Raw genomic sequence first — 13,714 nt, 5'->3', positions numbered from 1 at the left:
AACCCAGGCAAGAAGGAAAAGAGGAATGCTCAGTTGGCTCTGAAAGTTATTTACAACACAGCAGCAGCTAAAGAATGTGGTTATGGCAGAACAAACAACCCAGGATGTTTTCTCTTGGAAAGCCTCAGACTGAAAAATTAAGGCAGAACAGGTCAATTGAGAGATGCATATGTTAAGTACATTTCCTATCTTGCCTTAGTAATGTTGTATTCTGAATGCAGCAGCACACACTGCTTCCAGCCTTTAACTATCCAGTCAAACATGACCATTAAGCATATTCAAGAGAAAATACAAATATGAGAAGTATACCATGACATCCTGTAGAAAAGACACACAGGAAAAACAGAAGGTAAACCCAAGGGCAGAAATATGCTGCATAAAACATAGTTGATACAACACAGAGTTCAGAGAGGTGAGAGAACTGCTTTAAGCAAAAACTGAAAGAAAAAATAATCACCCAAACAACTCCTTCCTCCTTATGCTGCCAGATTTATGGTTTCTGCTCTTGAAATCTAAGGCAGTCAGAATAACCAAATTTTGATGCTTCCTTAGATCTAGCTAGACCAGATGTAATGTAGCCCTCAAATGAAAGATCTGCCAAGGAACAACAAACACACAAAGCTGATTGTTAAAGTCGTTTGCAGGGTAAGTTGACCTGGTACATTACTGTGAAAAGAAGCAAAGTAATGGAAATACCAACATAATTTGTATTCAAAAAGAATAGTGTGCTCAAGGATACCACAGGACCTTGGGATTATATTATAACAATCTTTTACCTCTATTTTTGTTCCTAAAACTTTGTATTTGGCTTTATTTTTTGGCACTGATGGCATTATCTTTTGTTCACAAATTCCACATTTTAGGTTTCAATCTCTGACTGGGAAAACAACTTTTTACAGTCATGCTATTTAGCATCAGTTTTCAGTTGTATGGCATCATTAAAAGAGTATTTTTGAAACAGGATGTATCTAATATAAACATTAACCAAGCACTGAAAATAGAAGCTTAAAATTGAGTTAAAATACACAAAGGAGTAAGAAAACAAAACACTAGCTAATATTTCACACCAGACATCTAAAGCTAATCCCCTGAAATAAAGGTTGAATTTGGATATATAGATATCATCATTAGAACAAGCTTAACCCCAGTTCCCATCAGTAGTGGGTAGCCTCAAAAAACTCCAGAGGTTACTCTTTCTAAGATAGGAAGTAAGTAAAAACTACAGTGACAAAAAAGAGATTTCCTGAGGCCATCCTTCCTATTTTCTCAGCCTCTCTTAGCTGTCTTAATCATGTCAGTTAGGATAAATTTCCTACTTCCACCATATCAATCATTTTGAGTTACCTGAAGAAACTGCAGACCAGCTACAGAATGCTATGTCAATGTGCATACTTGACTAAAAATTAGGTTCTTCCTCTGGAGGAACGATGGGACTTTGGAAAACTGGTGAAAGCTATGCCAAAACTAAAAAAGCAGAGTATTAAACACAGTTTACCTGGGTGCCTACTCTAAAAGCAGCCTCCACTTGAGCTTTGAGGATGTTGCACTTCAAATGGTCAGGTACAGATGAAGGTGACACAGGGGCATGAAGAGTCTTTTCTGGTACCTTCTTGTCTTCAGGCTGCATTTATTAAAAAAGCAGTGACATACATTAGATAAGTTCATAAAACTATCAAAGGTTAAATTTTCACTTGTAATAACTTGATTCAGCAATACTGGCTAAAACTTCCATATCCATACCCTGACAGATACATCTTAGAAGTTTTCAAAATATTTAATGACTTGGTACTATGTTCAAGACAAGAATAGCCCCAGGGAAGCCTGAGTATTAGATGCAAGAAAATGATGTGAAATGAAGATACATTAAGAAATCCCAGCCAGGCCCTGGAGTGGTTGCTTAAACCTGTGACCACACTGAGGAAACAAAAGACTGTCTCAAATTATCCCACCGAAGGCAGAAGAGCAAACAGCACAACTAGAGTGAACACTGACTTTTTACACCACCCTTAAAAGACAAAGCTTTGCAAGTTTAACCAGAGAAATGTGAAGGAATCTCCACTTAATTGAAGGCCAAGCAAAACCTCCTTCATCAGAAGGAAAAGAAAAATCAAGGAACTTTAAACATTGCTGTTTCCACTTAATAGCAATCCTTTACCTAGGCAGTGATCTAAATTAGAAATTTTGACCACAGGACAGCCAGTGTAGTGCCCTGGTCAAATACGACCTAATGGTTTTGTGCCTTGAACAAACTATATCCAGCAGAAATGCCACATTAACAAACTTCTCATGCAGAAAAGGAAAACAAAAAGAAAGACAATGTAATAGCAATATATCAACAAAGAGAGTATGATGAGATCAAGATTGTAAACATGAACTCTTAAACAATCAAACTGTAACATGTTACATATTTTTAGAGAATAATTGGGCAATGGCACAGCAGCCATTGCAAACTTCCCTGTTCTTCCTGAAAGTGACACCTGAATTACAGATGAGTAGCAGCCTGGATTGTGCATTCATTTTCTGCTTTCATGGATGAGAAGGGTAAGTGGTTGTATACAGCAAGACAGAATAGATATGTAATGCTGTCATTCAGAATTCAGCTAGAACAGGTACAATAGATCAGTACACCAGGTCCAGTGATCCCTGAGGTTCACCTCTGTCAAGTATTTCAAGACAGAACCAAACATTTTTTTTTTGCCACTGAAATTACCATATGATTAGCCCTTTAAATTCAAAATCTGTCTCCTTTATCCTTCCTTCTGCCCTCCCCCATGGCATCCCACTGGCTGATGTTAACTACAGTCCTACTGACTCTTTTCTCAGGTCCTTGAGCAAGCACAGACAAATGGGAATATCAAGATTTGGGGGACACCTTCTGCAAGTGGAGCAAGTCACAAAAGCAATTGTGCTGCCTGAGGAAACTGTTCAGCAAACACTGGGGAGGGAACAAGCCAGACCTTAGCAGAACTCTGTTGGGACTGCAAGATATTTATGTGTAAACAAAGTTGGTGTAGCAGCCTTCTGCATCCAAAATGCCATAGCTGCCAGGTATGATTTTGAACAACTGTCTGTTAAAGGACTGCTCATCATGAGATTTTTTTTCTCTGCCGAATTTCTAATAATTCTTACATGTTTATTTGTCAAGCTACATTTACTTTTTTTAGAGGACGATATATTTGGACTTCTCATTCTCCCTAGTCTCCTCCTAAGGGAAAAAGAAAACACATAAAATGAAAAGTGACAGTGTAGCTGGAGCAACTTATGGAACTGTAGTCACCTATTCAGTCTTGAATATAGTAGTAGCTTGGCAAGTATATAAAAAAAGCTAAACAAACCACCAAACCCAAACATGAAATATTTGATGAAATAAAGATAGGAGTGCTTTCCGGGATACTTGTGAAGCTAAGAAGTGGAGATAATCAAAAGGACAAGATTATTTGTAAAGAAAGCACAGTTTTTACTTCATTGATATTCTAGGTACACAAAGTGAATACATTTTTAAAAAGCAGTTATTACTGCCAACTTTCATGTGTATTGATTTCTAACAGCAGAAAAAACAACACACTAAGCAGCAGTATTTCTAAAGGCCATGCCAAATCCCACCTTTGTTTTAACACTGTATACTAATTAAATAACATTTCAGTCAAGCAAGATGAAACAACTGTATTTTACTTGCTATAGCAAGACAATAAAGGCTTGTATAGGAGACAAGCATTTTTCATAAAAAGAAATGTTCCCAAGCCCCATCCCTCTGTTATTCAATGGATATAGATATTTTCACTCCTATTGTTCTTCCTCCACTGCCCAATTTTCCCACATCGACCAAGAGGAAGATAAAACTTCCCAGGGCTGCCCTATAGCTGGGACTCCTCAAAAGATCTAAATCTCCTGCTGCATTCAGCATTGTGCAGATGACTTAATTTAACAGAGATCCCCAATGTGAGATCTGATGTGCAAGTCTCATATTGAGACTCTTGAGAGGTCCAAATACTGAGGTGGCTGACCTGGCTGAAAGAGAAAGCTGCTGTTAGAAGGTGCACACTTCTCAGAAGCCAATCCTGGGTGTTCAGTTCTGCTTTACTCCTTGTTTGGGTCACACTTTAAGGGTTTCACCTTCAAGCAAGCCACACTTGCTTTGCACTGCAACAGGAGCAGCAGCACCTTTAGTGACTGGCCACACATGAAGAGCAGACATTGATGCAATTGCTGCTCGGCCTCATCCTGCTCAGCAGCTGCTGAGCCAACAGCCAAAGGCCACCACGTCCCCCTGCCCCAGTGGAAATGCCAACTGCACACAAACCACATGTGGGGCTTGGGACTGCTCAGCCTGACCCAGCCCTTCTTTAGCTTCTGAACATATGTCAAAGGCTTCTCTGCCAGCCTGCCTTACTTAGCAGTGACAGCCTTTTCTGCTGCAGAGCAACAAATCCTGAATCATTGCTGAATTCTGCTCTCCCACAGCTCATTAGCTGAGACTGTTACACACAGAGTCAGTGGCACTGAGGATCCAGATAAAGTAAACTTGAATCACAGAACAAAGCAGTATCTCCTTATTGCAGACTATTAGCACTTCTAAGCATCTATAGAAGTTCCTATTTTTCCTTAATGTCGCTAATCTTTACATACAAGCTTGTTCATCCCCCAACTTAACTCTTAAAGTATAACTGTCATAAAGAATGCAAAAAAAAAAAAAAAATTTCATGGTTACAAAAGCACATGCAGAATCTTCTGTGCTTCATTTCACTAGTTTATAAGAAAAACAAAGATCTAAAACCTTTCTGCATTAGGAATCTCCACATAATATTGCTACAAGAATGAAAGCTGTATTCTACTTGATTTTGCTGTATGATAGAGAAATTTTATATTTCCAGAATCCTCACTGCTCTCAGCATAAAGACAGCAGCTAGGTATTCATCTGTGGAGCCAGGCTGGCAGTTATTAACATTTTGCTATAATTTATAAACTCAGAGTATTCTATTTGGAAGTGATTAGAATGCTAAACATGGAATGATATTAATGAAACTTCCTATTTTATAATTTTTTATGATGCACCTTTCAAGTGAAAGTCCTAGTGTCAAACTTACATTTAAAGGGGAAATATTCTTGCTTAGAATTGCAATTTAAATTAATTTAATCCTAAAAGGTTTAGAAATTAAGAAAAGATCCATTAGGATAGCTGATAACACTCCAGTTTTCCATGTCCAGTTCTGCTGATCCAAATAATAGCAATGTGTTTAGATTTTTTTCAATATTAATGCAGAATTTTATTTTTCCATAGAAGGAGAACACTGGAGAATTTCTTTTAAATGGAAAAAGTCAAACAAGCTCAGATGTATGCATATATAAATTTGAAGGCATTTTTTCTTTTTTTGCTTTTTCTCCTCTCAAACATTTACTTTAAATTCAATTACATTTGCTGATACTAGAACTGAAGGCAGATTTGTAGAGTGCTAGATAATGATGACACTGATTCTGGTTTGCAAAGCTAAGTGAATATTCAGTACACATACAGAATATAAAAATAGTTGCATGAAACACAGCAATATCACTCCTGTACATAACATTTCCGAGCTCTGCTTTAAAAGGTTCATGCTTTGTTCCACACCAATCTTTGCACGAAGAGCAAGATCCATGATCTTGTGCCTCCGTGAATTTATTGATAGCCTCTTCTTAGCCAAACAGCACGTTTAAAACATGCATTTGACTGGAGTTACCTGAAGAATAGAATGAATATTTTCTGTAGGAATGCAGGTCTATTTTTGTCGCAAGTCATCCCTAGTAGTGGGAGGTAAAATTTTAACAAAGACAACACAAATATATAGGTTTTGAATGCACATTAGCTAAGAGAGGTTTCCTGGGACTCAACTACATCTGCAAATGTGCTTGGAAATCTACAGACTCTTTTGCCCCTTTTTCACCAGGAACTTGATTGCTTTTAACCATGTGACAGCTAACACCAATTATGAGCAGATACCACAATGATAAGACCTATACAATTATGTGTTATTCTTATTTGAGGCAAAGTTTACAAGCAGAAACTGCATCCTCTTTGAAGAAAAATGTACAATTGAAAAACAAACAAACAAACCCCTCATTAAGTTGTCAGACACAGAATATGTTCCTCAGGTTAGCTATTAGTTGGTCTAATGAAAGATATAACTCCCAATAAATTTTGTTATGCTTATATCCTCAGAGAAAACCTCTGATTCTTGGTATCAGATTTATTTTATAAAATACTATTGCTCAATATTATTAATTCCTACTTCTGTCACTGCAAGCTTCATGACAGTCTTAGCGGATCATGGTAGCCATATTTCCTGGGATATAGCCTCTGAGTCCTGTTTCACAGAAGAGTCTCAGGTATCTCCACAAGGTGAGTTCATTTTGTGGGTTTTCTTAAACTACAGATGATTTTTGGAATGGCAGTGGCTTTGGGCATTGCTGTTATGCAGGGAGCTGTTATCGCTTGGAAGCACACAATCTGTGTAACAGGGCAGTCCTATAATACAGTTTTACCCTGCTAACAAAAGGCTGTAAGTTCTGAGTAGAGTTTGCAAAGACGTTGAGGCTCAAGTTGGCTCTGTCTGGACCTTCCTCAGTCTGCCTGCAGCTTTGTTCTACTAAGTTTAGCTGTAGCAGCAATAATTTTATATTGAAAACAATAACACCAGTATTTTTTGTAGAATAAGGTATTTATGACTCTAACACAGACACATAGTTTAAAGGCTGATACAAAAATAGGGGCCTTGAGAAGGGAAGACTCAGGACATGGTGTAGAAGAGCTCTGGTATGGAGCGATAGCGCAAAGGGCACAGTCTGGCACTGGGGACCCATGGCTACAAACAACTCACCAATGGCCAGGTGAAGTGCAGACCTGAACCTGGACAAAATTTGGTTTAGGGGTAATAAAGAGAGTGAAAACATAGTATATAGCATTATATGTAAAAGCCACCAAATACAGTAAATTTGGGTGTAATGCGAAGATGTAGATCAGTTAAGAAAGAGCGAGATGTAAAGGTTTATATGAAAACATACAAAAAGACCCAAAGTATATTGTAGAGTGAGGATAAGAAGAAAACATGAACATGGCTGGACAGAACATTGGAACAGGCTGCCCAGGGATGTGGTTGAGTCACCATTCCTGAAGGTATTTAAAAGACTTGTAGATGTAGCACTGAGGGACATGGTTTAGTGCTGGACTCGGCATTGCTGGCTTAATGGACACAATGGTCTGAAAGGTCTTTTCCAACCAAAATGATTCCATGATTCTATGACCATCATAATTCCCCCTCTGACCCCACCAGAATGAAATCACCAATCTTAGGACCCACAGGTGTAGGGAAAGGGTGAGCATAACATTAGGAAAAGAGGTAGAAACAATTTGAAATGTATTATTATTCTTTCTTTTTATGCAATAATTACAGCTGGGCTAATAATTACTAGACTCCCAAGATTTCAGAAATGCCAACAATACATTCTTGGCCTTATACACACACATACACACAAAGCAACAGGGGATGGAAGAACAAATTTTTCTAATGAAACACTTCCAAGAAGAAAATCAGAAACACATTCACAGCTACAACACTTAGGATTGTCTGGCTTGGAGATTAAGGAGTCTGCTAGCACCAAAGTGCAAAAAAACACAAGTTGAAATAGACTTTCATCATTCAGTAGTGGACAGACACGTACACCATACCAAACAGCTCTGGAAAAGAGGTTGGACACATCCATTCATCATTCCCATGAGATAAAGTTTGCTGTAGCAGACAATCAAATTAATTAACTGCAGAATCTAATTTACCCAATTTTGTGCTAATTCTCCTATGGGTCGATTATTAAGCCTGACAAATTCCAGCCTGAAAGCACTTTGCTTAAGAAAAAATAACAATTAGCAACAGAAAGGGAGGGAGTGAAAACTGGGACTCCACAGCAGATGTGGATATGTTGGGTTTTTTTAATCAGAAATAGAGTAAATGAAACAGCTTTGTAACAGCTTCACTGGTTTTATTTAAGCATAATATTTTGGAGGATGCAAGAGTAGGCCATAAAAAGCACTTAGTAGACCAGAAATCAATGGAGTAGTGCAGGAGATGAGTTAACACTTCATTTTTTTTTGCCAGAAACTAAACCATGTTGAACACTGGTTAAAATCTGTTTGCTGCTAAACTGAGTAGCTAGTTAACTACCATAACCAAAGGAACTTTAAAGGCCCCACTCTCAGTTAAAAATTCTTGTCACGGTTTCGGATTGTTCAATCTGGTCTAACCTGCCTTGTTGCCTTTCTGCTAGGCAGTGCTCTACGGCATTTCAGGCCGGGGTTGGCCCAATATTTGCAGCACTGCCCCTCTCTTTCACTGGAGAAGTCATCTGCTGAGGCAACTCCAGACCCTGCTCAGAGCTCAGAGACCTGACTGGTTTGTTCGTTTTAGCTTTGTGAGCTCTGTATACACATTTCACCAGAATCTAGGTCAGACAATGGTGCTTGAAGAAGAAATCACAAGCGAAAGGCCAAAAGAACTTCAGAATGATTTGTTGGTCACAAATATAGTGCATAATGTAAGGGCTGGATCACTCCAATGCTTTCCAGTGGCAACTCTGGGCCAGTTTCAAGACTATGTACAGTAATTTTGATAAATTTTGAAGGGCTGGCCTCTTTTGCATTCACATGGTAGTTGCTGTTTATGGGAATGCTGCCCAGCTCTTAAACCCAAACCCTCTATGACTGCCTTGGGAAGGTTTTCATTAGACAGCCTATGCCTCTAGCCTTGCCTTTTGCTGAGCTTCTGCCAGAAACAGAAGCATTTAGCAGCTCTTAGTGCTCATTACAAGACTTTTTTATCAGCTAAACTTTGACTGATGGCAGACTCATCACTGCAGACACAGGCGGCATTCACTGTGCAGCTGCATTTATTGTGAAGCTCTGACTTGTTATGATACTGGGTTCTGCTAATTAGTCCTTAAATAAATAATCCATCTGACTGTGGACAAGATTCTAGAGCTGTCAGGACAAGCCAAAGAAAACCTTTAATTATAGAAGAGCTGAGTCCTCCCTCCACAGACTTGCAGTGAATATGAACGAGCAAGAGGATCAGAGATAAGGCAGAAGTTGCAGGCACAATATTTGGATTATTTGCACAGTGTGTTGTGGTACAGGATCAAAGTGTTTTAAGCTTTCGTTTTAAGAAAGAAGACAGAATGTAAATCTACTCATTTTGAAATCACAGGGGTATCGTTACCATCATATCCTTGAATCTTTTCTGCAACACAGGTCAGATTGGTTTGACCAGTTGTGCACTGTGGTCAGCGTGTAAGGAGTCCTCTCACTTCTTCACTTTGGCCCTTTAAATATGCCAAACTCAGCTCTCAGTGAGCTCAATAGTGTAAGACAGTCCTTTAAAGCATGCTTTGGACATTGTACTTGAGCAAATGTTCTCTGCTAAGGTTCAGACAGAGTATCAGTAATCACATCTGAACTGCATAAGTCTTCTCACAAGACCTGGGTGTTCACTGGATGAGTCTGAGATGGAGAATTTTCCTTTGGCAAACTATGTCACTGCTTAACAAGCTTTGCCTATAAAAAGCTGTACTTATTACCAGTTGAGAATTTCTAGAAGATGAACTTGAGAAATGTACATAGGAATAAAAGGTGACTTCTTTCCCATTTCACCCCAGTTTGTTGACTTTATGATTTATCTTTTTAATTCCCACTTGAGCTAGTCAAAATTAGAACTCCTCACAGGTGAAAACTAAATAGATTTGGGAGAAAGTCTAAAATATTCCATCTTCCTCTGTTCATTGAGAAATCTCCAAAAGTCATGACACAGGTCATTACCTCATGACTACATTAATAAGGCATAAGGAGTGCAGTCCATATATGAACTACACCACAATCCTATGACAAACACTGAACATGGTTCAAGGATATCTTAGTGATAGTAAATCCACTGCATTATGGAAGAAATTCAATTAACTTTAATGTTGAAAACAAATCCAACATTTAATTTTCTCATTAGAAACACCTGGCTCACTGATTTCTAGCCTTGACTTCCATCTCCTGGAATCTCTCATCCAGAGAAGAGAAAGATTTCTGCTATATAGATATAGGATCCCTTTGTGCTTGTATTTTTGATACACTTGATCATGTCCCCTTGGGTTTTAATTTCTTGAATGCTTTTTGAAGTAATATCAATAACAAAAGGCTGTTTGTAAAACCAAGGTAAAGTAATTTAGTTGAATTCTTCCTTGAGCTGACAAAAAACTCTCAAAACACCACTTTTCTTTTAACCTTAAAAGGTTTATACAGAGTCACTGGGGGCTCAGACCCCCTCTTTTGAAGACAGTGGCAATGCTCTCATTGACTTCACTTGAGGGTCCAGCTCAGGACCTGTGTGGTTGCAAACCAGAGATCCTAGTCCAGATTCAGATCAAGGAATCCCACAGTTCAGGCACAGTGGATTTAGCCTCACATGGATACAAGGAGCCACCAACTTGCTGATCTCTGGCAGAAACAGCAGGACATGGCTGTTTGGCCACCCCTGCAAAAACTGTCTCATAAAACACCCACTAACATCAGATGCCAGGGGGAGTTTATGGCATAACACGGACTCCTCATGTAGAAAAACAAGATTTTTTTTATCACTTAAAGTGTTGTTATTTTTTTACAGCTCTGGGCTGCCTAGATGACTAACTCTTCACAACTAAACTAAAACTATATCATAACGTTGTTGAAGCAGCTTCTGAAATTTTAAAAGGCAAAGCTGATTGAAATGCTAAATCTAAAAACCAAATCCCAGTCCCATAAGAAGATGGTGAGAGGTGATTAAAAAGCAAGCCAGTTGAAGATGAATGTTGATTTGAATCAGAGGTGAAAAAAGCAATAGCTTTTGAATATGAAGTGACAAAGGTGCTCTGGCATATATATGTAAAAGTATATATGTATATGCTATACCTTATTCATGCTGACGTGCAGGGCTGGCCATGGTCCAACTACCTTCACATTCTCCGTTTCTATTTTCTTCAGATGAGAAGTTTCATCATAAAGAAGGGGAAGTCCTGAGCTCAGTTCTAAAAGGATGCCCAAAAGAAAGAAAAAAACACCATCTGAAGGGAGGCTACAGAAGAACTGCAGAGCAAGACACTCAACTGCATTTGAAGAGACAACGGTCGGCAAAGCATCTTCTCTGTAAGACCCTTTAAAATGTTTCATAATTATGCCAGTTGGGTCATTTTGCCTTTTTCTATTTAGCAAACAATTCCTCCCCCTCCTCCTTCTCACCCATCGTTTCATTTCAGCAGAGCTTTTGCCAGCTTTGGGCTACATATTTCCTTACCTCCCTGCCGCCTCTACCTCCTCTATATTCTAAAACTTAGTTGACACCAGAGGGATTATTTATGCAGCCAAGGTGCCACTCTCAAAACATGTGATGTGTAAAGAGATCAGAGTATAGCTTTTGGCTTTTCTCAGACATCTTTATTTATATGCCAGCCTCTTTAAGACTGTTGTCAGGAATTTGCTGTGCTTTGTCAATAGAGATTTTGAGCAAGCCACTGACACAGAAAGCAAGCAAAAATACTTTTTCAGACAGCCCTGAAAGGTCTCTGTCATCATCTTGGGGATGGTGTGGCACATATATACATATCTGAGAAAAATAAACTTCGTCATGTGATGATTTAACAAATCTCTGTATCCTCCCGTATTTCTTTTTGCCATGGATTCCAGATAATAACAGTTGGGAAGAATTCAGCTCTGTGGAGTCTGATTCAAAGCCTACTGAAATCAATAAAAACGTTGCACTGACTGCCGTTTGGTTTGGATCAGGTTCTTAAGCTGTCCTAAGAATATTAAATATTACTCACTCAAGATCTAATTCTACAGCTGTTTAAATATACATTAAGGGCTTTGCTGACTAAAGACAAATTGCTAAAACCAGCTTATAGGGATATAAGCAAAAAGCTGGTTTTGGCGTTAGTGAAACATTATCAGACCCTGAGGTAATAATATCCTAGAAAGGGTTACAATATCAGCATTGACCTCCTCTTGGTGGTCTTTCATCACCAGTTAGTGTTGCCAGAGTTCAGCATTTCTCACATCACAGCTGCTTCTGTACATATGAGACTGTGAAACTGCCTGATACCCTGGGAATAAATTATCACAGCCATAAAAACAGACATGATGATGGGGAGTTTTTTTTTTTTGAAGAAACACAATCATTCTGCTTTCCTCCTAAGAAAGAAAATAAAGAGGGAGAAAGTGCCTTATTTAAATTATTCAAGTTTGCTATTATTTAAAATTGATTTTTAGGCTGGGTTGGTTGGGGTTTTTTTGTTTGTTTGTTTTTGGTTTTGTTTTTGTTTTGTTTTTGGTTTGGTTTTTTGTGGGGTTTTTTTGATTGTTTAAAGGAAGGGCTCTGGAAGACAAACAGGCCACTTTAGGCTTTTTACTCAACCTCAAAAACAAACAAAAGAAAAGGCAAAAAACTGAATTCCTACAAAAAGCATAACTTTTCTGAGTCAGCATTAAATCTTGGCAAACCCAGGCTTTCGTTCAAAGAAAGGATCTGGCAGCAGCATGGTTTTTCAAAGCACTGTTCTCAGCCTGAAACTCAGTGTGCATTAGGCCATTCTCTGCTCAGGGTTATTCAAGGTCTTTTGAGCTGCTCAGGAGTAAAGAATGCCTTTTTGTTTTTTGAACTGATAACCTGCAAGCTCAGCCCAGAGTTCAAGAGGCAACCTGGCTCCCCTCTTCCCGTTCCTCATTTTCTGTCATAAAAATTCTGTGAGCTGCACTGCATACATGTCGGGATCTGCTCCCAGTGACAGCCCCAGCTGTTGCTGGTGAATCTGCACATGTGCACCTGGCAACCCATGCACAACCTTGCCTCGCCACTTAGGTTCACCCTCTCCTCCCTCTAAGGCCAACTGCTGTTGCACAGAGTGGGACTGGGGTTCTGATATACTCTGGGGGAAGATGTGCTTCACCACAAGATGTGATCTGTGTTCATTAGCTTTGAGGTGAAGAGTAGCATCGCAAGTACAAGAATCAGGCTGAATGCAGGAAAACAACATCTTCTGCTGAGATGCCTTCATAAACACACACATCAGATTTGTTTCACTGGATTTCACTTCCTTCAGTAATTGAAGCAGACAAATTACTTGGAATGTGAAAAATCAGGCAGGTCTGGCCTGGGTTTGTTTTCTGTTTGTTTCTGTAACAAGTCCTGTGCTGTATGTTTGCCGGGGAACATGAAGTATTTAAAGGAACCCTGGCTGGGCACATTGTTGTTTCCCTCTCTCCTGCCCATGTCCCAGTAATTGCACTGGAATTTTGCCATTTCTCAGAATAGATGTAAGAGGAAGAAAGGCAGATGCTTTCTCCCTCTCTCAGCCTGATGGTGGGTACATATCAGTGGGTCACTCCATGTTCCACTTCAGATGAATACAAAACCATCTCAGAGCTCAGTGATGAGTCCAGTCCACAGCAACTGGAACAAGTCACAAAACACCTGTGGTCCCACGGAAAAGCACAAGGTAGTTTAAGTGCTGGTGTCACCTTTGTCAGCCTTATGGGGAAGTTTCTGCTAGGATAGCATATTTGCCCCATGAGACCTTTTTGCTCTTCAGACATTTCCACTTGAGATATTTTGGTCACAAACACTCTCTTTCCTGAGAGCATCCCCAGTTTAGTGACCACTTACTTCCTAGAAACACTTTC

At 39.1% G+C, this 13,714-nt stretch overlaps 1 protein-coding gene across 2 annotated transcripts in view; it reads right to left on the bottom strand.

Moving 5' to 3' along the window:
* EPB41L4B (erythrocyte membrane protein band 4.1 like 4B) overlaps positions 1-13,714 on the bottom strand; it is a 169,367-nt gene that overhangs the window by 56,399 nt on the left and 99,254 nt on the right. For both annotated transcript variants that reach the window (XM_063398915.1, XM_063398925.1), the window contains exons 17-18: positions 10,952-11,067; positions 1,496-1,621 (exon numbers count right to left, since the gene is read on the bottom strand). In XM_063398915.1, coding sequence (XP_063254985.1) covers positions 1,496-1,621; positions 10,952-11,067 — 242 coding nt within the window. The remainder of the gene's footprint in view (positions 1-1,495; positions 1,622-10,951; positions 11,068-13,714) is intronic.

The sequence above is a fragment of the Prinia subflava genome, chromosome 1 (assembly GCF_021018805.1).
Source record: "Prinia subflava isolate CZ2003 ecotype Zambia chromosome 1, Cam_Psub_1.2, whole genome shotgun sequence".
NCBI lineage: Eukaryota > Metazoa > Chordata > Aves > Passeriformes > Cisticolidae > Prinia > Prinia subflava.
This window is presented reverse-complemented; position numbering and strand designations above follow the sequence as displayed.